Raw genomic sequence first — 26,056 nt, forward strand, 5'->3', positions numbered from 1 at the left:
TGGGGCATTCGTGTAGGGGATCGTAGATTATGGAGAGGTGGGTCTTTCTTTCATTTCTTCCTGATTGCCGTAAAAAACGGCCCGGAAGATGCGGCGCATGCACAAGGCTGGCGCGCTCCAATCGAACTCATTGTAGAAAATAGCGCGCCGGAACGCTCGAAGCCGTATCTTCCGGGCCGTTTTTTACGGAAATTAGGAAGAAGTGGACGGAATCACCCCCTCTCCCTAATCTACGATCCCGTATACGACTACTCCACCTGAAATCCGTACCAGCTCAGATTCGTGGGGTGATGCCTTTAAGACGTGGAATTTGCTTGGAAAATAATCTAAACGATTCTATCCTATCGTTATTTTTAGGATAAATAAATTGTTGACAAGGAAGTGAGGAGGAGAATGATTAAGAAGAACTAGCATATCCAAATGCTTCACTCCAACTCACCATAGCAACTCATCCTATTTTCTCGCACCACTTGGCTTGAATACGATGGAATTACGCAGATTTGAACTAAATGAACCGCAAAAATTAAAGGAGTTATTTATGTCGGCGCTTCTGTGGACTTACAAAGGAGCAAACAATCATAACAACTCTAACTCGCTATAATTTAATACAAATTTCTGTATTTTCTGTTAGGAAAGAGGAAGTAGCAGAATTATAGGACTTATTGTGAATTTTTAGATTTTCCCGAAAACACTGTGCGAAATTTGACTGGATTTTTGGATGAAACAAAATGGAAATAAAGTGCTATGAATCTCCAGAAGAATCTCGGCGTTTTTATCACAGGGCTTTACAATTCCCTGATTTTCAACGATCAGCTTTCTCAAAATCCCTCAGTAGTTCTTACAGAAGACGTTCAAAGTGTCGCGCCTCTAAGACTGAGGAATTACTCTATGTAGAAGAAAAAAAAACTATTTAAGTCAGTTAGTCCTGCGCCTCCGTTGCAACAGGGATTAGAAAATCCATCATTAATCATAATTTCTGATCGTTCATTTAAAAATAGATTCAAATTGAATGAATTGATGGAAATCTTTGCTGATTTCTCCACAGAACCCTATGAAAAATTGACAATTTAGCATGTCGGAGAGGCTTAATTGAGAGGAGCAGGAACAATGGAAAGAGGTCTTCCTGGGGGATGTTATTGCCGGATGAACAATGGAGGATACTTAAAAGATCTTGAATTGACAACAATAAAGTCTCCAAGCTTCTTCTTCGCCATCTTGGTGGATAAGAAATTTTTTCTACGAATGCTTAAGAGCGCTCTTCATTTATCTGAAAATTCTTCAAATCATGCTAACGCCGTGGATTTTCCTGGATGAAGTGTCGTCGGGCGCAAATAAAATCGTATACGACTTGTTTGTGGATAAAAGAGATTTCCAAGTAACGTTTGCGCACAGAGCAATTTTACTGAATAATCATTTACTCTTTATTTACTTTTATTCTGATTCACAAAATTCATTTCACAGTTCTGTAAGAGACTTAGATTTATGGTTAAGGTGTGTGTGCATGTTTATGTGTATATGTATATATGTGCGTATGTGTATGTGTGTATACGACTGTCTGCCTGTCTATCAGCTGTTTCTGACTGGTCCTAGTACGATATGCTTACGGTAGACCCGACAGGAAATGGAGCACAGGACTAAGATGGTGAAATTCAGACCTAACTGGAAATTTAGCGTCTTTGATAAAAACACTAAACATAAACACGTTGATCCACAAGAAAGTGGAACTGGGAGGCTACTGCGGACGCGTTGCGGTCGTTCGAGCAAACATAGGAGACGTTCTGTTCTCATCACGACATCATCGCTTCAGCATAATCCTGTCCAGCAAAAAAAAAGAACAGAAAAAAAACGAATTGTTTGAAAACACAATCTTCTTTCCATTTTTTCTCTCACAAAAATGTTAATTGACAAGTTGTTGTGAGACAAAAAAACCAATCTCTGACATTTCTCCCTCGGTTAAAATTAGAAAAACGTCAGGATGACCAAGATTTCGCAAATGTCTTCAGAAATTCCGCTATTCCGTCGAAAAACAATTCCGCAAACGTTCTATGTTGCACCGGTAATAAACTTTATTCACAGAAATCGGATAAGTACGCGCATGCTGAATAAAATTGCATCTTCCATCGTACAATTTACCCTGATTCATTTTCCTCCCGAATTTATCGGGGTATTTTCTGTGACTGTACCATGACCGGTGGAGCAACTTGTTACCTGCAAATAGTCAATTATCTGATAATAAGTAAGAAATGTGTTTCTTCTATGAATTTTGATTTACCGTATCAAGTTCAATCTTTTGTGATATTTCCGCCCATTTTTCCCATAGGAGTTGTCCGTCGAACTTGATGGATAATGGTTTAAAGTCAAGGTTTGGACGGTCAGTCTGAAAATTCATCAACGATACCTTTTCTGCTTTTTTCCGGACAAAAGTAGCAATAATCTTGCTTCTTCTTGGGTTTATAAAAACTTTCATCGCCAAAATTGTTTGGAAAACCAAAAATTTAGGAAAAGAAATTAACTGTGGACTTATGTGTGCTAGGACCAAGAAATTAAAAATGAGAATACCTCAATTGTGTAGTGTGTAGTGAGTCGGTAAATCTTTCCGTTAATATCTGCCAGTACAACCATTGGTTTAACAAAACGAAAGCGATATTGGCTGACTGCAAACGACAACGTAAATATGGGAAGGAAAGGACCAATTTCTCTCCTTCCTTTCTTCCTTCCTTCTTTCTATCTATTCTTTTTCCTCCTTAACTCTCTTCTTCTCTCATGAACCTTACACTGGATAGTCATTCACTCATTCTTTGCTTCCTCTCACACAAATAATCCAGGACTCCGACGTAAAAGTTGGTTCAGTACTAAGCCCATGAGGAAGTGAGAGGCGCACGGATACACAGGTACCCATAGATCCTGCATCTGAAGGGTATGGCAGAAACCACTCACACATTTCGAAAAATCACTGTGAGGTCTCTGAGGAAGGTAGAGGGGCCCGTTTGTTTAGATGGGGCGCATAATAAAATTATCAGTCACCGTGGCCTGTCCACAGTGAGGTGAACGGCTGCTGATCGAAGCTTTAAAGTGGAGGCTTTTTTTTGTGAGCAACGAATCTGTGATTGCGAGGCAGAGGTCACCTCGGTAGCGGTTCGGTTAACGTGTTCGCGTTATTACGTTACGCGTGTTCCAGACTGGATAACGATTCTCCTGTGTGTGTGTGTGTGTTCAAGGAGTAAGCGCAGCAGGATCTCTCCTGTAGAGAAAACCTCGCAAACGTCTCAAAAGTTTAAGAACACCCGGAAACATTGCGACCGCTGTAGCTTTTTCTGTAGTCCGCTGTAGTCGCTGTAGCTTTTTTCTTTGGTAGTACCCCAAGCGCGAAGTTTTCAAACATCAATCACGAACCTTGTCCCATCCATAAGCGGGTCCATTCAAGAAAAATTGAAGAAATCTCGCTCGACGTGCTAGTGAGGTTGATGGGAAACTTTCAAGGAAAGGGTCCAAATGTGTATCAATGGTCATGGCCACCGCTTGGACATTATAACTTTTCAAACTTAAAGTGAAAGATTTTTTACATCTACATTTGGGATATAAGAAATTTCTGGTAATACTTCGTATTATTTTTCCAACTTCCTCTGAAATATGAGGTTATTTCTGTCACACCCTGCACCAAAATCTTCTTTTTTTTTTTGGAATTCAGCTTAGTGCGCCCTACAACAGATCCGTTGCACAATATCTAGTGTTCCACTAAGTATTTGATTGTACTTCCTTCACTTCTTTTAAGGGCATCATCCCACGAATCTGAGGTGGAACGGATTTCAGGTGAAGTATTCGTATACGGGATCGTAGATTATGGAGAGGTGAGTGATTCCGTCCATTTCTTGCCAATTGGCGTAAAAAACAGCCCGGAAGATGCGGAGCGCGCACAAAGCTGGCGCGGTGCAACTGAACTCGCTGTAGAAAATAGCCCGCCGAAACGCTCGAAGTCGTATCTTCCGGGCCGTTTTTTACGGCAATTAGGAAGAAATGGACGGAATCACGCCCCTCTCCTACGATTCGATATACGAATACTCCACCTGAAATCCGTACCACCATAGATATTTTTAGACAAAGAGAAAAAGAAACAGCTGAGCCAGCGGAAATCCGTTGTTGCGACGTGCGGTGAGTGTATTCTAGCGAATTAAGGGCAGATGCTGTGAAAACGGCTGTGAATAGAGTCAAATAGTGGGAAAGATTGAACTTCGAGTTCGGTTAGCACCGGAAGAAATTAGGATTTCACAATTTCCAGTTCTTTTCAAGGCTGAGAAAACACTCGTGTAGGCTTTATCTTTTATTGCTAAGTTTACGTGGTTATACATCGACTAGAGTTAACGATTCTCAGGTAAACTGCACTGATTTCTTCAATTAGCTCCCTTTCAATTCACCAGAATACCGCTTTTTTCAATCCTGACATGGTTATTCAATAACTACTCAAGGAACTATTGGTGATAGACTCAGTAACAAGTTACCCTGTGGTGATTGAGCATCCTGATCAACAACACGCAATTCTTGGCCTTTTTGAGCTTTTTCACCTTCAGTCCCAGCTTTTCCCCCAGCCCAACTAAATGATTAAAGCATTTAACATTTCAAACATCATATTAAAAACAAAACAACTTTATTACCCATCCGGTGACCTAGCAGAAGATTCTGTAGGAGCAAGGGCTGTTTTCAATGGTGCAACTGCCTTGAGAGAAAAAAAAATTAAATTTCGTAAATTTATCACAAATACTCTTTAAAATAGTTTAAAATTATGCATAGATGTGCGCTAACGCTTTAAAACACGTACAGTATGAAGATTATTGGAAGAGTCTTCTCTCTAAAACAGGCATGTAAAACAACTTTTAAGGAAAAAAAAAAGAATTCTGGGGGAAAAAAAAGATGTCAGATTTCTCACCAGCAATTCCGGCACCATTACACACTGCAATACAACGAATACACTATCAAACATAACGTAAATACAAATACAATCGCCTCTTTTTCAAAACAGTAAACGTTAAAATATACTTACGCGCTCAGGTGGTTTTTGTACTTCTTGAACCTGCGAAAACAACAACAATCGTCTCTTTTTCTAAACAATAAATATTGAAATACACTTACTCGCTTGGATGGTCTTCGTAGTCGTTTTTCTTGAACCTGTAAAAATACACAAATACAATCATCGACTCTTTTTCTAAACGGTAAAAAGTAAAATAGACTTACCTGCTCAGTTTCTCTTCGTACTTCTTCCCCCTGTAAAATAATTCCGGGTTTCAATATTTGTAATGTAAGAAATTTGTATTGAAGAAATCAAAAAGTTGAGGAAATATTTACCTGTTGTGTTGTGCTTTGTTGTTCGACATTTTCGCCTACCTAAAAGTAAACGTTTTCAATCAACAAAATCTATAATCATACAAAGTTTTGAACTGCATATTTTCGTGGAATTGAAGTGTATATCGGGAACGAGAGTGCTATCGGTGGTCAGGGGCTGATCGGTACTGCCCAAAAAAGCGACCTACTTGTCACTTGTCAAGTGCTGCTTCGCGCTTTCCTCTTTTCCAACGTTAAATGAGGACGGGATATGTCATCCCGTCGTTCCGTAAGGGATAATGTCTAATGGGTTTTGTCAAACTCATACATATCGTGTAGATATGAGAAGTGGTGCACACTTTTTATTCTCAGCTCTGTCGTGAAAACAGACAACTAGCATATGTGGATTGATGGACAACATCTCAAACATGCCGCCATTATCCAAAAGAAGTTCTCTCTGACAAGATCCTCCTCAATCTAAAATTCGCAAGTTACGGGATACCCTGGGGAGTGTTTGGGTCCGAAAACGGCCGACCAGACCGAGATGGCTGATGAAATCGAAACCTAGTTGTACTAGTAAAAACCTATATCGTTGATAGTCAGAGGTCTAAAATACGAACCAAACATCTAAAACAAAGATAGGAACTGGCTAAGAATGATAAAGAGACGAGGGAACCAGCTCTGACTGTTGTTATATTTCGAAAACAAGAGAAAGAAGAGAAAAAAAGAAATTTCTTACAAGTCCACCCAGAGGTGGAAGTGGAGCAAGACTCGATTGTACTGTTTGTTCCTAAAATATAGAGATATTCCGAATAACTCAATTTCCAGTTAAAGGCATCACCCCACGTATCTGGAGCGGTACGGATTTCCGGTGGAGTATTCGTACACGTGGTCGTAGATTATAAGGAAGAGGGTGATTCCGCTCGTTTCTTCCTAATTGCCGTAGAAAACGGCCCGGAAGATACGGCTTCGAGCGTTCCGGCGCGCTATCTTCCACAAGGAGTTCGATTGGAGCGCGCCAGCCCTGTGCGGCGCCGCATTTTCCGAACCGGGCCGTCAATGGGGTCTCCTCAGTGGGTCTTTTTTACGGCAATTAGGAAGGAATGGACGGAATCACCCCCCTCTCCACAATCTACTAACTCCGTATACGAAAACTCCACCTGAAATCCGTCTCACCTCAGATTCGTGGGGTGATGCCTTTAAGTCGACTAAGATATTCCAATCTGTTCTCCCAAATGCGAAAATAATAAAATTCTAATCTATAGGAGTCTGTCTCTGTGAGAACTCTTCTTCTCTTCTTCAGCGTCTTACGAAACTTACGCACATGGAGGGAAGACGTGTTGGAAAATATGGAGTTTGGGGTGTAGTTTACGTTGGAAACGTTTGTGCTCACGAGATAAATTGGGACCCTTGTGCACGCTGCATCCACGCGAACGCGGCCGAACATCAATGGGGTCTCCTCAGTGGCGTATTCAAAGAAAGTCAATGAATATACTGATGAGGGGAGCTTAATGTGTACAACTGGGCACATTTTAACTTAACTTGCAGGGCAAAACGCCGTTTTTTTAGGACTACGGTAACACTGAGCGGGACTGCGCTCTTATTCGTAACTGCGCCCCAAACCACATTTCCCATGCGATTTTCACAATATGTACGTAAATTTCGTACGCTACGCTAACTTGAACTAGCTTTCTTAAACGCTCCATGAAAAAGATTAGGTAGCTAGTTGAAATAATTTAGTTTTCGGAATACTGTTTGAAATATCAATCCCTAAGATGCCGCAGTTTTCATGCGAAATGTCAGAGAACTGAAGAATCCCCTAAACGTACAAGTGTGCTTGTTTCAGTTGCTGTAGACTTATCTTCATCTTCTTCCTGAAATAATAAAGTTTCTCCTCTTTTTTCTATCATAGCAATCAACAAAAAGTCCAGCAAATTTGATTGAACTTGAACATATGAAGTGGAAGCGTACCGTTTCGATTCTTTCGATCTGGCGTCTTTCAACCACCTCCCTCTGCTGTAACATAAGAATATTGCTAGTTGAGTAAAAAAAACATTATGTGAAAAATAGAGAGGAATAAAAAAAAGTTCAGGAAAAATTCAAAAGTACAATCTCAATTCACGATTTCTTCATTGATAGATATGCTGCTGCGTAATTTTCACAACATAGTTTTTAAAAAGCGCGATTCCACTCAGTTACTACTTGTATATTTCTGTGATAAATGGGATGGGATTTGATTTGCTTGAAAAGAGACCAAAATGAAAGTCAGAAAAGTGTAAAGTTTTCTGCAAAGATCCGCTGTTCAAATTTCGAACACTCAGTACGGGTATTAGATCCAGGATCTAGGACGATGATCTTCGCGAGGATTTCTTCACGTTCACTTGGCAAGGAATGGTTTGACGTGTCGGCTTTTGATGCTTTTGGCTCCGTCAAAGAACCTATGAAACATTAGTGCGATTTCTTTTTCTGTGTTCGCTTTGCTTCATCAATTAAATAAATAAACCAACAAATATCCCGGTATCGGATCACGCTCAACAAAAACACCACAACAAGTCGGAGGTGAGGCGGAGCAGTTTCGCAAGTGTGGGTGAGAGGTTAACGGCGACCACATTGCGATGTGCTTGCCATGCACGTCCAGCGAGGATTGGAATAGTATGACATGGGAAGGTTGAAAGGTGAAAGTTGTTTACCGACGAGTCCACTTGCCTCCTCATCATCTGAGGGAAGACGGACATGTCGTTCCAGAGGTTCTCCCGTCCGAAATACGACATGCTATCATGTCGGTAAGAAATCGTACGGCACCCGGTACCGACAAAATAAGACCAGAACACCTGAAGAACCTTCCGCCAATGCTCATCAACACTCTGGCGAGGCTCTTTACACTTTACTTGTCGGAATGCAAGGTTCCTAAACAGTGGAAGACCAGCAAGACCGTGATGTTGTTGTATAAAAAGGGATATCCACATGACATCGGCAACTATCGCCCAATCTGCTTACTGTTCGTCATCTACAAGCTCTTTACAAGAGTGATCTTTAGAAGGATTGAAAAAGTGTTAGATGAAGGACAGCCATGAGAGCAAGCAGGGTTCAATTCAAAGCAAGGGTTCAAAGAGGAATTCAACAGGATTGGCCACAATCACACTGTTTCGGAACTCATCGAGGTATCACGAGAGTACAAAATGCAGCTAAGTCTCCCCTTTGTCGTCTTAAATTCCTTTGACTCAGTTGAGACATGGCAGTTTCGACAACCAGGGCATCCCTATTTAGTACATAAAGGTACTTCGAAATTTGTATAGTAAATTAACACGCCAGACACGAAGTTCGCCATTCTACAGGAATATCACCATCGACGTGAAAATAGGGACCCGACGGGGTGACAAAATTTCACCTAAAATATTCGCGGCCACTCTTGAGAACGCAATGCGAAAGCTAGAAAGGGACAGCATGGGAGTGAAGGTTGATGGTCGGCAGCTACACCGTTCATTATGTCGTCCTGCCAGCATCAAACATCAACTAAGCGGGACAAATGCTGGACGAACATATGGACAGATCGGTTTTCAGCCTGGTCAGAACACATTCACGGCAAATTGGCAGGATTTAGAGCCTTATTCACTCTCAATGGAAAGAATAGGTCCGAGTATTCAAGCCGTTTATATCTATACATGTAAAGTGAACATGTGAACTACGAAAACTTTTAGCCCTATAGGAGGAAACGCGCAGTTCGGGGAACGCATAGGTGCATCAAGGATTCAGCGAAGAAAACCAAGAACACCCTGCCCCGTAGATATCTTTTTTCACACTACCGGTTTTTTTTTGCTTTGAGCTACGCTTCAGCAGCCAGGGCGCTTTACATACAGGACAAAAATACGCCGTGCGCGCAACTGAAAACTCCATCAGAAGGAAGATACTGCCTCAGATTCACGCAACTGAACAAGGGGTTTCAAAGCTATGTCCCAAGAAAACAGGTGAAAGTCACGAAAGCCGGACCAAGGGCAAGGGAAGTCAAATAAAGTGGGGACTGCACGTGATAGGTTCCAACATTAATCGTTGCATCCAAGCAGTGAGGGAAAGGGTACAGCACGATATAATGAGCAATACAAGACCCGCTGCTGTGATTTTTCCAGTTAGTCATTCAAAGTAAGATCTGATGCTCATTTTGCCCTTCTCGAAAGAAGCAACCAGGCCTATGCTGCAATCTTCGCACGTTTTCAAACACATGACGCAACTTTACGTTTCCCCAATCTGTGATTCTTGCGAGTATAGGAGGCTACATTCTGAGAAGGATTGAGCAATTCGGAGTCATTAATAGCTCATTTCTGGATTTTTTTAAAGAGGTCCGCATTCCCAAAATGATATTTGAATTGTGCTTCGTCAGGAAGAAGGACAGAAAAACAGACAGGGACAGGAAAACCGCCGACACAGAGGTCAAACCTCTTCTTAAAGTTTAAAAAAAAAGAATTTGATGTTCTTTGTGTTCCTTGCGAACGCTGAAAACACTGGTGGATCTTGCAAATGATCAGCAGAAATGGAAGTTACTAAGTAGTTTACTTAGTTTAGTTACTAATTACTAAATTACTAGCACCTCTTCGACCGAATCGAGCAAGAAAGAGAGTGCAGCCGCAGTTAAAATGAACTGACATCGGCAGTAATCTCGTCGAAATGTTTCGCAAGACGGTATACGTTTTAGTTAACTTCATACATTGAATGCTTATAGTTAGAATTAGCCTCCACGATGATATTGAGGTTTTTCTTTTGAAATAGTTCTCCTTTTGCACGAAAAATCATATGAAATCGCCGTCATTAAATACAATGTCTAATTTTGGGGTGAAACAAATCACTTTCTCAGAGCAAAATACCGAGGGAACAAGGGAAAAAATTGAATTTTTTTGAGAGATCGAATTGAAGTGTGCAAAGGAATTCGGTAAGTTTCCAATGATTCACACCGGCAACAAGTATTTTCTGTAATTGAATGAATCCTGAAATGTAAAATTTCCACCTTTAAACTTACCACAACTGTCTTTTTTCTCCTGGATCCTCCTTTCTGAAACAAAAACATCACGTGTTACATCACATGTTCATTTGCACTTCTCTAAGCTTGGAAAAAAAACAAATAGAAAGATAGATCATATGCTTACAGAAGTTGTAGACGAATGCACAGCTGTTCGAGTACTACTCTCAACCTAGAAATCATTGATTTCTCGTAAGAAGATTTTTTTAAAGATATAAGATCTTGCACTTTTTTGTAAGTAGTAAGTAAAATAAATAAATAATCACAAATAAAAATACGAACATCACCGGAAACTGACCCCAACATTTCAATCAAGTAAGAGATCACGCCTACTTGAATGCCTGGTTAACCTACATATTTTGACTACTACTTATTTTATTTTTCTCATTGAGATGTAGCAGAACGCATATGTTTGCAAAAGTAAAATCTGATGGTTTCTTCAAAAAAAAAGAAAGAAAAAAGACATAAAATACATCTTACATTTTTCGAAGGAGTCACAATGGTTTGAACGACTTTTTCCTCCTGCAAGAGAACAACGCAAGTTATTTCAACGTCTTACAAAGAGAAACACAGCAAAGCATCTTACAGGTTCCCTAGCAGTTTTCACATCATCTTCTTCCTGAAAACAAACATATTAAAATTTCTCCTATAAAAATTCCGCTGCCATTGAGATGTATTAATTGATTATCGAAGAAAATGGGATCCTGCTTCGAAACAGATATGTTTGAGCATTTCATCTCAAGATTATTTCTCAGCGTATGATATAGAGTGCCGTTCTATGAACTCGGTCTTCGAAGTCCTCTATGTGATGATTATTGTACGTTTGGTCGTTTTTGTGCAGGTTGATGTGTTCCTTATATTATTCGTGATTTTTGTAGCATCATTTTAGCGGTCTTTGACATCTCAATTAGTCGTGTTCAGGATGCTGTCGCGACATTCAGTCGTGATCAAGATGTTCCTTTAGCCAGATGCTAAAGGTATCATCTCACGAATCTGAGGTGGTACGTATTTCAGGTGGATTATTCGTATACGGGATAGTAGATTATGGAGAGTGATTCCGTCCATTTCTTCCTAATTGCCGTAGAAAACGGCCCGGAAGATGCGGCGCGTGCACAAGGCTGGCGCGCTCCAGTCGAACTCCTTGTAGAAAATGGTGCGCCGGAACGCTCGAAGCCGTATCTTCCGGGCAATTTTCTACGGCAATTAGGAAGAAATGGACGGAATCACACCCCTCTCCATAATCTACTATCCCGTATACGAATACTCCACCTGAAATACGTACCACCTCAGATTCGTGGAGTGATGCCTTTAATGATCACCCATCGCTAGTGCGAGGAGGTTCTTGCTTGCTTTTGCTCACACTTATGACTGTGACACAAATTGAAGTGGAGTATAGTCGGATCAATACGACATGAAGCACGGACATTTGCGCAAGCGGCTGCGCTCGAGGCGGAGCGGTGGAGCGTAGCGGTTGGGATCGCGTAAGGACCCTCACTGCCGCCTCTTACCTCTGCAGTTCGCCATGGTCCCACCTCGATTCCAACCGCTGTCTCGACCGCACCGCTTCCGAGCGCGGTCACTTGCGTAACGGTCCGTGCTTAATGTCGTTTTGACCCAACTATAAATGTCGCATTGGTCGATCACAGCCTATAGATCTTCCGCTTACTTTCATGACTCCTGATGATAGCTAGGGGCGACTATTACACTTATGTCAGTGTTGGGTATTTATGGGCCCCATAAAAAAGTTAATGATGCCAAAATGGACATGTGTTTGATGGCAATGAACTACTGGAATGTAGGGCATGTTTTCAAGCTCATCTGCGTCGTTAATCTATCATTGATCTACGTTCACAAAACATTTCCGCCAGCTTGGAGAGCAACGGAACAACTACTGGATCAAGGGTAGGATTGAGCAAAGAATAGGGAGCAGAATAATAGAGAAAAGAATATGGTTTGCTAGCCAAGGTCCTCCAAAGACTGTTGAGTTGAGGTTCCACATAGCGTGCAGCCGAAACAGAAATCCTAGACAGCAACCACACTGGCTAATAAATACGGCAATAGTACTGCTATGTATGTTACCCTATCGAAGATTGAACGGAAGCGAATCGAACCTGCTAGAGCAGCACGACCGCTGTATTAAACGGGCTCTGCACCACATTCGCGATAGTTGTCATATCGGTTGGCGGGTGTGGTGTAGCGGTTAGAGGTTCCGCCTCCTACACGATCGATTGGAGGTTCGAATCCGCCCTAGTGCTCATCAAAACTTTCATCCCTCCAGGGTCGATATGTTGCTACCAGACTTGTCTTGGAGGATAAAAACACTGACGTGACACATCGGCCAGCCAGCGCAGTCATTGTATAGGCTAGTTACACGTTCGTAAACCTCAACCGATTCTGAATTGAAGTGAACGTGGTGGTGCATCCCAAGCGGATTGATTAAGGCCAGAAACTTTATCCTTTATCCTTTATCATGGCGATCACAGTTAATGTCCACTGATTTACTACATACGTTGTGAGTTATACGCCTTGAGATTGAGTAAAATAGCAGATGGGAAATTAACAGGCGTATCTCAGTGAAACTAGATGTTGAATACGACCTCAGCACTAAACGTACCACTTGCTATCCGGAATTATGCGAACAAGCACGCTTGTAAAGCATCCACAAAGCTTCCAGATCCCTTTTATTGGAAACAAACTGATACTGCTCAATCTGGTGCACTTGAGCGATGGAGATACTTTTTCTTGTCTTTTTTTTTGAAGTTTCAGAGGATTTCTTTCAAGTTCCAAAGTTTCCGATTATTAGTTTGTTATTAGTTTTTGATTCAGTTCTGATGTTTCGTTCTCTGCACCGCAATTCACATAAAATTAGCATTGAATAGCACTGAACAGCAGTCTTCAGCAACCAATTACTGATGCATCCTCTCAGGTTATTCCACGACAGAGGCAATTTTCTATGAAAGCAACATTAAAATGGCTACGTTGTTGAGTATATGGAAAAGCGACAAATGGATTGATTCGGTGCGAACTCTCACGTAGGTCGAAAAGGTTAGAAAGAGCTATGTTTAAGGACGGTACACCTCAACGGGGATGCGAGCAATCGCGCTGGGTGCTAATATCAGTCCGCCGATTCAAGGGATCACCCCACGAATCTGGGGTGGTACCGGTTTCAGGCGGGTAATGCTTATACGGGGTCGTGGATAGTGGGGAATAGGGTGATTCCGCCCACGGATCTCCCTCATTAGAGGGAACACATCCGGTTAGTAGTGAGGCTACGTGGCGCATCCCCAGGTGACGGATAGGGGGCTATTCGCGGACCAAAGGCGATTTTTTACCTCCCCTGAGACGCAGGTGGATTCAGGGTATGGACTCTCTGTTTCTGCTGTGTCAGAATCGGCTCATAATACCACCCGCACGCCGGTCCGGCCAAAAACCTGCAATCAACCGACTGAGAGGTGCAAGGGGGCGGTTTGGAGTCGCATCCAGCAATGACGGCTTCCGTTCCAACGCGCAATCTTTGCGCCCCGCCCCCGCCTGCGATTCGTCCGAAAGGGTTTTCAATGTTGAACGGAATCTCCCTCTTCCCCAAAATCTACGACCCCTATAGGCCGTACCCGCCTGAGACCCGTACCACCCCAGATTCGTAGAGTGACGCCTTTAAGTCAGGTAATTAAGCCATATAGTTGAATTGAACTCACTTTTAGGACTTGTTCCACTGTGCGTGTTTCTATTACCCGTTTTTCCTAAAGAAAGTGAATTAAACTGGAATTCCGCATTCAACCGGCAATTTTATTACAAAAACAGTCACCTGAACAACAAGAGGGCTAATTGGTTTTTGTTCGGATACCAGTTTTGACTGTGATTGATCGTCTTTCGTCGATACGGACACCGCCTTTCCTGTCTCATTTGCTGATTCACTTGCTTTACTCGAAGACGCCTCTGATTCAGCATTTTCCTCAGTTTCCTGTTGAAATTTTACAGCTCAGGATTAGGTTCTGAATGATCATTGCAATGCATGAATGAATCGTAACACAAATTGTCTCTTTCTCGCGTTGCTAAGGACGGAAACACGGTCATTTCGGCTAATCAAGAAAAAAACTGATGGTGTGCTGCTGATGCTCCGTCTTGTCAGCTTAGCACTCTATTTCACACCTACTAAAAAAAAGATAGCCTTCAGAGCAGACTGATAGAGGCAATCAAGATAACACTGGAGCGATTTCCAACGAGGAAGAGAAGTATTATCTTTTAAGTAACCTCCGGAATATTTCGACTTGTTACTTTGCTTCATTCTTGCGTTTTGAAAAAAAAAGGACTGCCAAAAAGAATTTTTAAAGCAAAAGTGACGTTTTGGCCCATTTCAAAAATATATCATTAGCAGTCAATACGACATTGCGTTTTCAGTCACTTCCTTGAAGATTGACATGAAGGCAGACACGAAGTCGAAAGTATCAGGAACGAAGTCATTATCAGCAGTCATTACCGGTTGTTAGCCAGTAATCTCACGGTTCATCACCTTCTCTGCGATAAGGCACACTATCCTATATCCTTACTGTCCTACTTCCATTTCCACCTCTTCTTTAGCATTTAGTCGGCCATTTTAGCTCTTCACTTTCTTTGGAGCTTATCTTGCAATACAGCCCCGTGAGCATGATATCAACTTGCAATTGACCTTTTTATGATGATGTTCGTTATCCCATTCTATGAAACAATTTATATCATTAAAGAAAGTTCATTTTCCTTTACTTTACTCTCATAAGAATTAAATTAGAGCAATGCTCTTTTTTGAATCTTGATAATTGGAAGTAGCATTAAGAAATTGGCATTTCTTACAAATGTCAATCTTTTTGCTACTTAAACATGTATCAAATTTATTTCCGAATCCTCCTACACTCACCTTTACAATCTTCTCGAAAACATGTGTTTCCACGATCTTTGTTTCCTAGAGTAGAGTGGAAATTCGTTGATTACAAATTGAGGTATGCGAGTATTAGATGCCAAAATTCGCCTAACCTTGGAAACTGATTGTTTCGCGGTGTTTAAGGATTCTTTACCCGATTTCTCGGTCTCTTTTGCAGTGCGAGAATCTTCTTCGACCTTCTTATGCTCTTTCGACTGTTCAAGAAAGATGAATTAGTATTTTCCTTTTTATGTAGATAATAAATCGTTACAGTACTGCAAATTTTTTTTCATTCTATAATTACTTGGAACTCAGTTAGGTGTTAAATTTGAAGAGAAATTTCTATCACATGTATAACTTCGAAAGCATTACTGCACTTATCCTTTACTCTACTGTTCATTGCACCTAGTTCTAAAAGGCTGTGAGCGGACGTATACATGTGGATGTCTCAAGATTTCTTATACTAGTGGCATCTCTAGTTAAAACACCATAAAGTATACAATTCTCAATTGCGAAAGAAGAAAAGTTCGCTGCTTAATGTAAGCTAGTTCAGGAAAGGTTTTAATGTGGGTGAAATGAGGAAAATTAATGTTTTTCCTTTCGCAGTTTTACTCACAGATATTTGTGATTTTTCAGCCTCCTTCACAGCACCCAAGCCTTCCTTTTGCGATCCCGATTCTTCCACTTCCTTAATAGAATATGTCAACTGTAGCCGATAGAATGTTACAAGCAGCAACACATTCAATAAAGGCTCTGAGTTACGGAACAAGTTTCTTAGTCACGCTGATAAAAATTATGAGCTTTTTATGAACGGTATCTGAATCGATTCAATTTTGATGGCTATAACCGCTCTCTATGATATAGCAACAAAAGATGCAAACAAATCCTCACAAAACCATTTCGTTACTGTATGTGTGTGCGACATTCAAGATTCGATTGTTGTTGAGAGGTAAAATTCGCGGAAATTTATGGTGTTGGGATCTCTCCACTAGCAATTAAGGGACCAATCATAGTTCGAAGTATCATTGTAATATCTTGCAGTTTTCCCAGGAAGTTCTGAAATGAGTTATGAATAGTCCGGTTGTGGTTAGTGCTTTTTAGGATGCGACTTCTTAAACGTGCAACGATCTCAGAATCAGAGAACGCAATTTGACATTGTGTTCGAAAATGGACGAACATACTAGCGTGGTGTCTGTTGATTTGTTGGGTTAGGAAAAAAGTTGCAATAAAGTTTTCATTGATTCCGAACATGTATCATGTATGTGATCATTAATCTTTTTCCTTCGCGAAGGTAACGCTTAAGAGTACAAAGCGGATAGTAATTTTAAGAAGCCAAGTCAGAAGCATAGGCGCCATGAGACATGATTTCCATCCGTTTTCAGAGGGGCCAGCTTCGCGGCCTAAGGTGTTATAATGAAGTAGATAAGTATGGTCAGATAGATAAGATAAGTAGATAGGCATTGTCGCGCGAGTTAAGTGTTTCTGACGAATAACGTCACCCAGGTTTCGGAGGTTAGGGTATCGTGCATTTGAACGGCCACTGTGAGTCTGACAGAAAAGAATCCGAAAATAGCAATCTTTGTTAATCTCATCAACAGCAAAACAGAATCCATCTCTGGCGTTGGCTACCATGATTTCTTCTTAGGTGGTCCACCGCACGGCAGAAGTTGGGTGTATCACATTAGAATGACATGCAGGGCCCCACGGTCATCCCTGATCACCTTGATCACCTTGACTCCCGTTGATCTTCGAACTGATCGAGCGGACGCCAGTAATTCTTCCATTTGTCCCGATCGCGTGCCAGAATAACCCAGTGGTTCCTCCTTTCGCGTGGGACATGAAGAGCATCGAAATTTTCTTTGGAGGACTTCGCGAAAAAATTTGACCATCGGGTCGGCTGTTTTCCTGTAGTGCGCTTAATATCGCGGGGACCCCAGTCGCTCACGGCTCTGGTCCGTTGGACCCGTTGGGCCAGAGCCGTGAGCGACTGGGTTCCCCACGATATTAAGCGCACTACAGGAAAACAGCCGACCCAATGGTCCAACGGTTGTCGTTAAAGCGCATCACGTTCCAGCCCACCTTATTTTACTTCCTTGGCAAACGCGGAGGCGTCTCTAATCTTCGATCGCTGACGTAGGAGAGAACTTCGAATCCCGTTTTTCACTTGCGTGAAACAGGATACCACTAGCATCACTCTCTCAATTGCGCGTTCAATGACGCTCACTGCGTCTTTCTCTTGCTTGCGAAATGTCCAGGTTTCCGAAGCATAGGTCAAAGCAGAAAGTACTGTGGTGTTGAGAAGGTGAGCACGGAGCCGGGTGTTCCTGGTCTTCTTCACTACATCTTCGATGCTCTTATACGCTCTCCAAGCCGCTCGTCTCCTCCTTCCCAGCTCGGGGGTCAAGTCGTTCATCATGTTCAGTTCCCGACCCAGATAAACGTAGCTGGTGCATTCGGATATGTTCGTTCCGTTGAGCGTGAATGGGGCATCCGAGACCCATCCGTTCCGCATGAACATCGTCTTTTGTCGATTCAGCTGAAGACCGATGCATCCACATGTTTCGTCGAATTCGGTCAGCATTCGTTCCGCTTGGCTGATGCTAGGTGTTATCAGTACGATGTCATCAGCAAAGCGCAAATGGTGTAGTTGCCGACCATCAACTTTCACTCCCATGTCGTCTCGTTCCAATTTTTGAATTGCGTTCTCAAGGGTGGCTGTGAATATTTTGGGTGAAATTGTATCACCCTGTCGGACCCCCTCTTCACGTCAATGATGATGTTCTCGTAGAATGGCAAAATTCCGGTCGTGAAGTTACTGCACAACTCTCGAAAAACCTTTATGTACTGAGTAGGGACACCTTGGTTGTCCAAGGCTTCCACGACCGCTTCCGTTTCAACTGAGTCGAAGGCCTTCTTCAAGTCGATGAAGGTGAGACAGAGCGGCATCTTGTACTCTCATAATACCTCGATGAGTTTTGTAACAGTGTGTATGTAGTCAAGCGTGCTGAATCCTGATGCTTGCTCGCATGGCTGTCCTTCATCTAGCACTTTTTCAATCCTTCTAAAGATCACTCTTGTAAAGAGCTTGTAGATGACGAACAGTAAGCAAATTGGGCGATAGTTGCCGATGTCATGTGGATATCCCTTTTTATACAACAAAATCACGGTCTTGCTGGTCTTCCACTGTTTAGGAACCTTGCATTCCGACAGATAACGTGTAAAGAGCCTCGCCAGGGTGTTGATGAGTACTGGCGGAAGGCTCTTCAGGTGTTCTGATCTTATTCTGTCGGGACCGGATGCCGTAAGATTTCTTATCGACATGATAGTATGTCGTATTTCGGACGGGAGAACCTCTGGAATGACATGTCCATCTTTCCTCAGATGGTGAGGAGGCAAGTGGACGTGGCTGTCGAAAAGATCAAAGTAGAAGTCGTAGATGATTTTCTCCATCCCCCTTCTCGATGGTTGTTCCCTTCGAGTTCCGGAGAGCAGTCATTCTCGTCTTGCGACTGGCGAAGTCTCGACGGGCATAGCGGATGCTTTTCCCCGTCTCTGCAGCTTCAGCCAGCACTTCTGCTCTTCTCTCTTTAAGGTCTTCCTTTATCGCCTCTGCTGCTCCACGCTGGCGTATCAGCTCAAGAGTTTTGAGAGACAAGCATCTCTTGGTGGTTTTAAAAGTTTCAGTCTTCTTCGCGCAGTGGTGAAGGTGTTCAACGAGCCGGTCGTATTCCTCGTCGGTGTTGTCCATTGCGGAATCTTCCCAAAAGCCGGCTAGCGTAGCGAAAAGATCCCAGTTAATAATAGTTCTGGGATGTCGCTCTCTGAGCTTGGCGGCTTTCTCTTCTCTCCTTGTGAAGGAAAATCTTCCTCGGAGGAGGCGATGGTCCGATCCCGTATAAAACTTTGGTACAACAGCGACGTCGGTCAGGCAGAACCTTTTATTGACGATGATTTGGTCTATTTCATTACGATACCCTCCGCCGGGTGACTCCCACGTCCAGTGTAGAGAAGAGGGCTTCTGGAATTGCGAGTTCCCATGGATCCCATGGATGGATGGTCTTAGTCGTCATGATGAACTCGGAGAGCCTCTCCCCCTGGTCATTCCATTGTAGTCCCGATGTGAAGTTCCTCAGGTGTCCTTCTTAGGCCAACTTTGGCGTTGGAATCGCCAATTATGACCTTGTAGAAGGCATGATCTTCTCGGTAGAACTTCTCCAGGCACATATAGAAAGCTTCAACTTCTTCTTCTTCTTCGTAGCTTGATGTTGGAGCGTAAGCGACGAAAATTGTCAGAGCTGGTGTTGGACCACATCTTCTCATCCGCAGACGTCCGAATTGGGTCGTAAGTTATTTGAAAGAGTCGATGTTTTTTGCCATACTCGTGTTGACGAGGACGCCAACTCCACCAACACCTCTTTTTTTTCTTTCTTTTTTTCTTTTTCCTAAGAACAGTTCTTCTACAACTTCATTTCTCAGGTGACGTCGTCTCGTCTCGGTCAGTCTGATAACGTCGTACTTGATCTTCTTGGCTTGCATCATCAGATCTTCGATGGCCGCTTCCGATGCAAGCGTACGTGCGTTATAAGTACAGATCGTGATCCTAGTCCTCTTCCGTTTCGGTAGCCTATATGACTCCTGCAACCCCGTCCTTCCTGGCGCTACCGTACCAGGCTTTCCTCCGGAATCAGGAGACTCTTCTCTATTACTTTGTCATGCAAAGAAATTTTAAAATCCATGGGCAGGTTGCAAGCCTCTAGTCCCATGAGTTTTTGGGAGATTTTCAGTTCTCCCGGAGTGGACATGTGGAACTTATTTGTTGGAGGAGACTCCAAACCGCCTCCCTTGCACCTCCCAGTCACTTGATTGAAGGCTTTTGGCTGTGCGGGATACAAGTATGTCATGCATCAGTCCTGACTCAGCAGAAACAGGAAGTCCATCCCCTGAATCCACCCGCGTCTGTGGACAAGCACAAGGTCGCTTTTGGTACGCGATTAGCCCCTATCCGCCACCCGGGGACGCGCACACGTAGCCTCATCCCTGATAACTATATTATTGAGAAAGTCTTTTCTTTGTATGCGAAGCTACAAGCTACGGAGACTAATCCTTGGCGCTTTGTCCGAGTGAACGAGGAATGTGGAATTTCATACGACCCAAGATTGTGAAAGTTGGTTGATGAATGTGTATTAGTCGCATCCAAGTGTCGTCGACAATTCGCGACTAGTCGCAGTAGGCTTCGCTTTCAAAACATCATTCAGCTGATACCGAACCGTTGGTTGGGGGGCGTGCTCTATGAAGAAGGGATGAAGAAGAGTAGAACAGAGGTTGGCGGTAATTGTTGGACAACGACTCCGTAGGAACCCATAGTAGACAATATCCTGGAGATTACTTTGGTCAACTTAAGTCATGGTTACTTTACACTGATTGGTGCGTATCTATACCCCTCAGGGTATTTGAGGTAAAGTTTTGAAAATTTTTCTACTCTATTTTGGGAAGGACTGTTCTAAATGTGCCTTCAAGAAGTACTAAAAAAAAGAAAATTTCGTCCAGGACCTCTTTATGTCAGCCTAGTTGTTAAATATGAGTCCGATTATGTTTGTCAGTTTTGTTGTTTTCATCTCATTCCATGTATCGTTTTTTCAATACGTGCTTATTCTCATAATTCCAATACTGGACTCTTTTCAAACTACTTCTTTGGTCTGCGCTAGAGTATTTTTTATCTGGAAATGTCTCTTACTCGTTTTCCAGAGCAGATATGGGTGCGAAGAAAGCTAGCTTAATTTTTCTTTCTTTAGAGTTGATTTTGCAGTCTAATTCCGCCAGCAACTGTTATCGACTTATTATTGGACTTGAACGCCCCTCTCTACCAAGCCTTTTCGATCCTTAATAGTTTTTCTTTTCAAATTCACTTCCACAAAAATTCACTTGGAACAATGCTCTTTAGTGGTAGGTGTTAATTGCAGGCAGAACTAATGAGCTCCCACTTACGGCTGTACACAATTTACTGTTTCTTTTCTACTAAACGTCAATACCCCTGGTGCTTAAACGTTCACCGAACTTATATCCCAATGCCTTTGAGCTCACCTTCACAGTCTTCTCGAAAACATGTTTCTCCACGATCCTTGTTTCCTAGAGTAGTGTGGAATTACGTTCATTAAAATTTGAGGTATGCGATTATTGAATGGTTAATGGTTGAAAAGGTTAAAATCGACTAACCTTGGAAACTGATTGCCTCGCGGTGTTTAAGGATTCTTTACCCGATTCGGAGACGGAAACAGTTTGCGTTGGCTTTTCGATCTCCTTTGCAGTGTGAACATCTTCTTCGATGTTCTTAACCTCTTTCAGGTGTTCAGACTTTAAGAAAGATTTCTCCTTTTTTATGTACATAGTAAATCATTACAGTACTGCAATTTTTTTTTCATTCTATTATTACTTGGAACTCAGTTAGGTTTTAAATTTGGAGAGAAATTTCTATCACATGTATCACTTCGAAAGCATTACTGCACTTATCCTTTACTCTACTGTTCATTGGGCCTAGTTCTAAAAGGCTGTGAGCGGACGTATACATGTGGTTGTCTCAAGATTTCTTATACTAGTGTCATCTCTAGTTAAAACACCATAAAGTATACAATTCTCAATTGCGAAAGAAGAAAAATTTGCTGCTTAATGTAAGCTAGTTCAGGAAAGGTTTTAATGTGGGTGAGATGAGGAAAATTAATGTTTTTCCTTTCGCAGTTTTACTCACAGATATTTGTGATTTTTCAGCCTCCTTCGCAGTACTCAACACTTCCTTTGGCGGTCCCGAATCTTCCACTTCCTTAAAAGAATATGTGAACTGTGGCCGATAGAATTTTGCAGGCAACAACACATTCAATAAAGGCTCTGACTTGCGGAACAAGTTTTTTAGTCACGCTGATAAAAATTATGAGGGTTTTTATGAAAGGTTTCTGAATCGACTCAAATTTGATGGGCATAGTCGCTCTGTATTATATAGCATGATTAAAACGTGCACGCAGATCCCCATAAAACGGATTTTTTACCGCCGGAAGCATTCAGGATTTGAATGCTCGAACTCGAACAACACTGTTTTGTAGTAGCTGTTAATTGTAATCAACTATAATGAGCTCCCACTTACGAATATTCACAATTAAGCTTTCCTTTTTACCAAATGTCAATGCGTACATGTCATACATTTGCTGATTAAACTTTCACATTACTTCCCAATGCCTTTAGACTCACCCTTACGATCTTCTCGAAAACATGTTTTTCCCGGATCACTGTTTCCTAGAGTAGAGTGGAATTTCGTTAATTAAAAATCGAGGTATGCGATTACTAAATGATTAAAATCGACTAACCTTAGAAACTGATTCGTTCGCGGAGCTTGCGGAATCTTTAGTCGATTCGCGGACAGAAACAATTTGCGTTGGCTTTTCGGTCTCCTTTGCAGTGCGAAGATCTTCTTCGATCGTCTTAACCTTTTTCAGGCGTTCAGACTATAAGAAAGATTTCTCTCTTTTTTATGTACATAATAAATCGTTACAGTACTGAAAATTTTCTTCATTCTATTATTACTTGGAACTCAGTTAGGTTTGAAATATAGAAGGAGTTTTTATCACGTGTATCATTTGGGAACCATTGCTCTGCACTTATCCTTTACTCTACTGCTCATTGCGCGTTATTGCAAGAGGTCTCTGTTAGTGGGCGTATATATGTGTTTGTCTGAAGATTTGTTATACAAGTGGTATCTATAATTTCAACACCATAAAAGAGACATTTCGTAACTAAGGTGGAAAAAAAATTCTGCAGCTTAATGTAATTTAGATCAGGAAAGAGCATAATATAGATGAATAGTGAAAATGATGCGAAAAAGTAACGTCTCTCGCAGATCTACTCACAAGTACTTGTGTTTCTTTCACAATACTCACCTTTTCGTTTTGCGTCTTCGTACAAGAATTGTCCACTTCCTTAACAGAATGTGTTAATTGTAGTTCATAAAATGTTAGATCCACAGCCAATGCGCTAAAGGCGCAAACTCTAACTAGCGCTATGATTTCCTCAATTGCGTTTATAAGAAAGTGCACCAAATTCGTAAGTTCGAGTCGATTCAGGTTCAACACACCAAACTCTTCTTTTATATAGCGTCATCACACAAAATATATGTACATACGTGAACAAAACCAGTTCATTACCGTTGACACGATTCAGTGCTCGTCCGTGAATGAGTGAGCCTGTGCACGTGATTGTTTGAGGATTTGTTATACCAATGTTATATTAGGTATAACCGAATTGATAATGATAATGGGAAGAAATTGCGATATGATTGACGTGAATGAGTGTGGATTCAGAGATTTGAGTAATGAACCGAGACTATGCTACAACATCGAGCAAAATAAATCGGCCTTGGGGTACATGGAAAGCTGTCGCTATAGTACAATTCAGCCACAGGCTTGTGTTGGTTTTGGCGGAAGCACCAACATTCATCTCTTTTTCTTTTGCTTTCATCAACTATATAAATGTGTTGGGACTCCTCAGACTGTTAAACGGGCCTTTTTCCGGACTTCAGACCTTTGATCTTTGACCAGTGAACTCGGGAAGGACACTACCGCGAGCACGTGATGAGTGTTTGGGGCTCATTTGTCGAAGACGATTCAGAACAGCCTCCCCTCAGTCACAGGCATTTGGACGAAGCGATGTTTCCATCATGAGAATACGCAGACATTACGAGTCAATTTTGGCTCGGCAGAAACAGAAAGTCCATCCCGTGAATCTACATGCTTCTTAGGGAACGCACAAGGCAGTTTTTGGTTCATCGATTCGCCACCTAGGGATGCGCCACGCAGTCTCGCGATCACTCGGCCCCTACTGATCCCAGATGTTCAGGAGCATCTCTAGCTTTAGGCTCCAACGGCGTTATCCGGTAAATAAAGAAAACATAAAGTGGTTGACATTGGCTAATCCCTACAGGGTTGCCCGTATGCATTGGACTTCAATTTAGAGTCTTTTGAAGTCTGTGAAGGGCAGATCTACAATGACTTGCCTTTGGGGGCGAACAGATGTTTCAGATTCGCGCTTTTATTCTTTCAGACAATTCTGGTATCGTTCTAGCGACCCTGGAGCTAAGAAAAGCTTGTTTGGCACTAGGGTGGTTTAAAGACTTCTTAACTTAAGGTCTCTAATCGCCACGACTCTTCCTCTGCAAAAGAGTCACAGGCAGTTAGTCGCGAGGCTAGGTGGCGGTCCCCAAGTCGCACATAAGGGGATAACCGTAAACGAAAAGCGGTTGCCTGCCCTATAACGCCGGTAAATTAAAAGGACGGACTTCCTCTTTCTGCTATGCCAGGATTGACTCATAATGAACTCGTATCCCGCACGTCGGTCCAGCCAAAAGTCTGCAATCAAGTAAGTAGGAAGTGCAAAGAAGGCGGTAAGAGAAGAGACTAGAGGCAACAGGCTGTCCGGTGTTTTAAAATTACGCACACGACGCATTAATAGAAAAGATTCTCCTGACCCCAGAGATAGCGTTCAGGATTCATCTAGGCTGTCGAAAAAAAATGGGACTAGAATGACGATTTGTACTTACAAGGCAGGCTTGCACCGGAAGCAACTATTAAAGATAAAGATGCAAGCTAGGACAACTAAGTACGTCGTCATCTCACTCATCGAACCAAACGACGCCACAAACTGAACGCCGTATGTGACATTGAAAACTGGTCCCAAAAAAAAAGTGACAGTAGAGAGTGGTGCAGTCGGTGTCGTCGTCAACACAAGTACTGAACATCGACCCTTTCAAAAAAAATAACGAATAGAACGTTTGCGGACGAGAAAATATCGATCAACACCAGCTTCTACAATTACCCAACATCCAACATCAAGCTACAAAAAAGAAGTTGAAGCATTCAAAGCTTTCAAAATGGACCTGGAGAGGTTCTACCCAGAAGATCACAATACTACCTAGATACTTTCTACAAGGCCATAATTGCTGATTTCAACGCCACCGTAGGCCTCAGAAGAACGTCTGAGGTATTTCACATCGTGACTCGCTGCCTATAGTGAGCAGGAAGAGAGGCTTTCCGAATTCATCATGGCGACTAGGACAAAGTCAGGGAACTGACAATTTCAAAAGCCGTCCTCTCTACGCCAGACATGAGAACCACCCGATGGAGAATTCCGTAATGAAACTGAACACATCATAATTATAAAAGGTGTCGCCTGAGTGATGTTGCTGTTGTTGCTGTGCTGGCTGAGTGATGTTGCTGTGCTAAAGTTTCATATGGGATCGGACCATCGCCTTCTTCAAGGCTTTTCTTTCATTCCCTCTTCGCTTCTCTAGTAGGCTTTTGGGAAGATTTCGGAGTGGACAACATCCACGATGAATACGATGGGTTTCAAAACCATCTAGAGTTACCTGTTTCCATCTGGAAACTTTAGAGCTAATACATCACTAGGGAGCTGCACGAGCTGTAGGCAATTACGAAATCACGTTCGAGCTCCCGAAGCACTGCAAACAAGCGATAAAAAATACCCCGAGGAGAGCAACAATACCGCTTGAAGAAGCAGAGGCTGATAAGAGCATTTGATTACGCCCATTCGCCAATTCTGAAACAAAAATGACTGCTCTCCGAAACCAAAATGGCACAACTACAGCAACGAGAAGGGAAGTAGAAAAGGTCAATCACGACTTTGATTGGACAGCCACTTCCACCTGCCTCTAAACCATCTGAGGGAAGATGAACATGTCATCTCGAACGTCTTCCCTTGCAAAGTCCAATATGGCATCATGTCGGTGAAGAATGATACTTCATCCAATCCCGTGAGGATCAAGTCTGAACATTTGACGACTCTGT

The 26,056-nt window shown here is 42.3% G+C and overlaps 3 protein-coding genes across 7 annotated transcripts in view; all 3 read right to left on the bottom strand.

Annotated features, from left to right (window-relative positions):
• Window positions 1-2,139: 2,139 nt before the first annotated feature.
• On the bottom strand, window positions 2,140-18,161 carry RB195_017094 (uncharacterized protein; the record flags this gene model as incomplete). 2 transcript variants are annotated; one of them, XM_064183937.1, is made up of 25 exons in its annotated part: window positions 2,140-2,208; window positions 2,273-2,377; window positions 2,560-2,654; window positions 4,497-4,588; window positions 4,650-4,711; window positions 4,814-4,843; window positions 4,922-4,945; window positions 5,036-5,065; window positions 5,125-5,160; window positions 5,227-5,256; window positions 5,338-5,376; window positions 6,053-6,103; window positions 7,143-7,187; window positions 7,285-7,329; window positions 10,322-10,354; window positions 10,449-10,493; window positions 10,802-10,843; window positions 10,908-10,940; window positions 14,017-14,061; window positions 14,127-14,282; window positions 15,213-15,257; window positions 15,329-15,430; window positions 15,832-15,903; window positions 17,398-17,930; window positions 18,074-18,161. In XM_064183937.1, 25 exons carry the CDS (start codon window positions 18,159-18,161, stop codon window positions 2,140-2,142), a joined length of 1,947 nt encoding a protein of 648 aa, XP_064039817.1. The 2 variants fall into 2 exon arrangements, with proteins under 2 accessions (XP_064039817.1, XP_064039818.1); XM_064183936.1 differs by having other exon boundaries at window positions 17,440-17,919; window positions 18,051-18,161.
• A 472-nt stretch (window positions 18,162-18,633) lies between these two features.
• On the bottom strand, window positions 18,634-19,535 carry RB195_017095 (uncharacterized protein; the record flags this gene model as incomplete). Of its 3 annotated transcripts, XM_064183940.1 has the most annotated exons (2): window positions 18,634-19,233; window positions 19,368-19,535. In XM_064183940.1, the coding sequence occupies 2 exons, from the start codon at window positions 19,533-19,535 to the stop codon at window positions 18,634-18,636; spliced, it is 768 nt and encodes a 255-aa protein (XP_064039819.1). The 3 variants fall into 3 exon arrangements, with proteins under 3 accessions (XP_064039819.1, XP_064039820.1, XP_064039821.1); XM_064183938.1 differs by lacking the exon at window positions 19,368-19,535 and having other exon boundaries at window positions 18,634-18,963; XM_064183939.1 differs by lacking the exon at window positions 18,634-19,233 and having other exon boundaries at window positions 19,314-19,535.
• Window positions 19,536-19,562: 27 nt separating this feature from the next.
• Window positions 19,563-26,056, bottom strand: part of RB195_017096 (uncharacterized protein) — a gene marked incomplete at both ends in the record, with an annotated part of 62,641 nt that continues 56,147 nt past the window's right edge. Inside the window, 8 exons of one of the 2 annotated variants that reach the window (XM_064183942.1) lie at window positions 19,563-19,914; window positions 20,050-20,155; window positions 21,245-21,341; window positions 21,429-21,566; window positions 21,958-22,029; window positions 22,452-22,496; window positions 22,568-22,705; window positions 23,138-23,176. In XM_064183942.1, coding sequence (XP_064039822.1) covers window positions 19,563-19,914; window positions 20,050-20,155; window positions 21,245-21,341; window positions 21,429-21,566; window positions 21,958-22,029; window positions 22,452-22,496; window positions 22,568-22,705; window positions 23,138-23,176 — 987 coding nt within the window. Of the gene's footprint in view, window positions 19,915-20,049; window positions 20,156-20,398; window positions 20,591-21,244; window positions 21,342-21,428; window positions 21,567-21,957; window positions 22,030-22,451; window positions 22,497-22,567; window positions 22,706-23,137; window positions 23,177-26,056 lie in introns of those variants that run through there. The other variant, XM_064183941.1, reaches the window with a different exon arrangement.

Source organism: Necator americanus, chromosome II (assembly GCF_031761385.1).
Source record: "Necator americanus strain Aroian chromosome II, whole genome shotgun sequence".
Classification (NCBI taxonomy): Eukaryota; Metazoa; Nematoda; class Chromadorea; order Rhabditida; family Ancylostomatidae; genus Necator; species Necator americanus.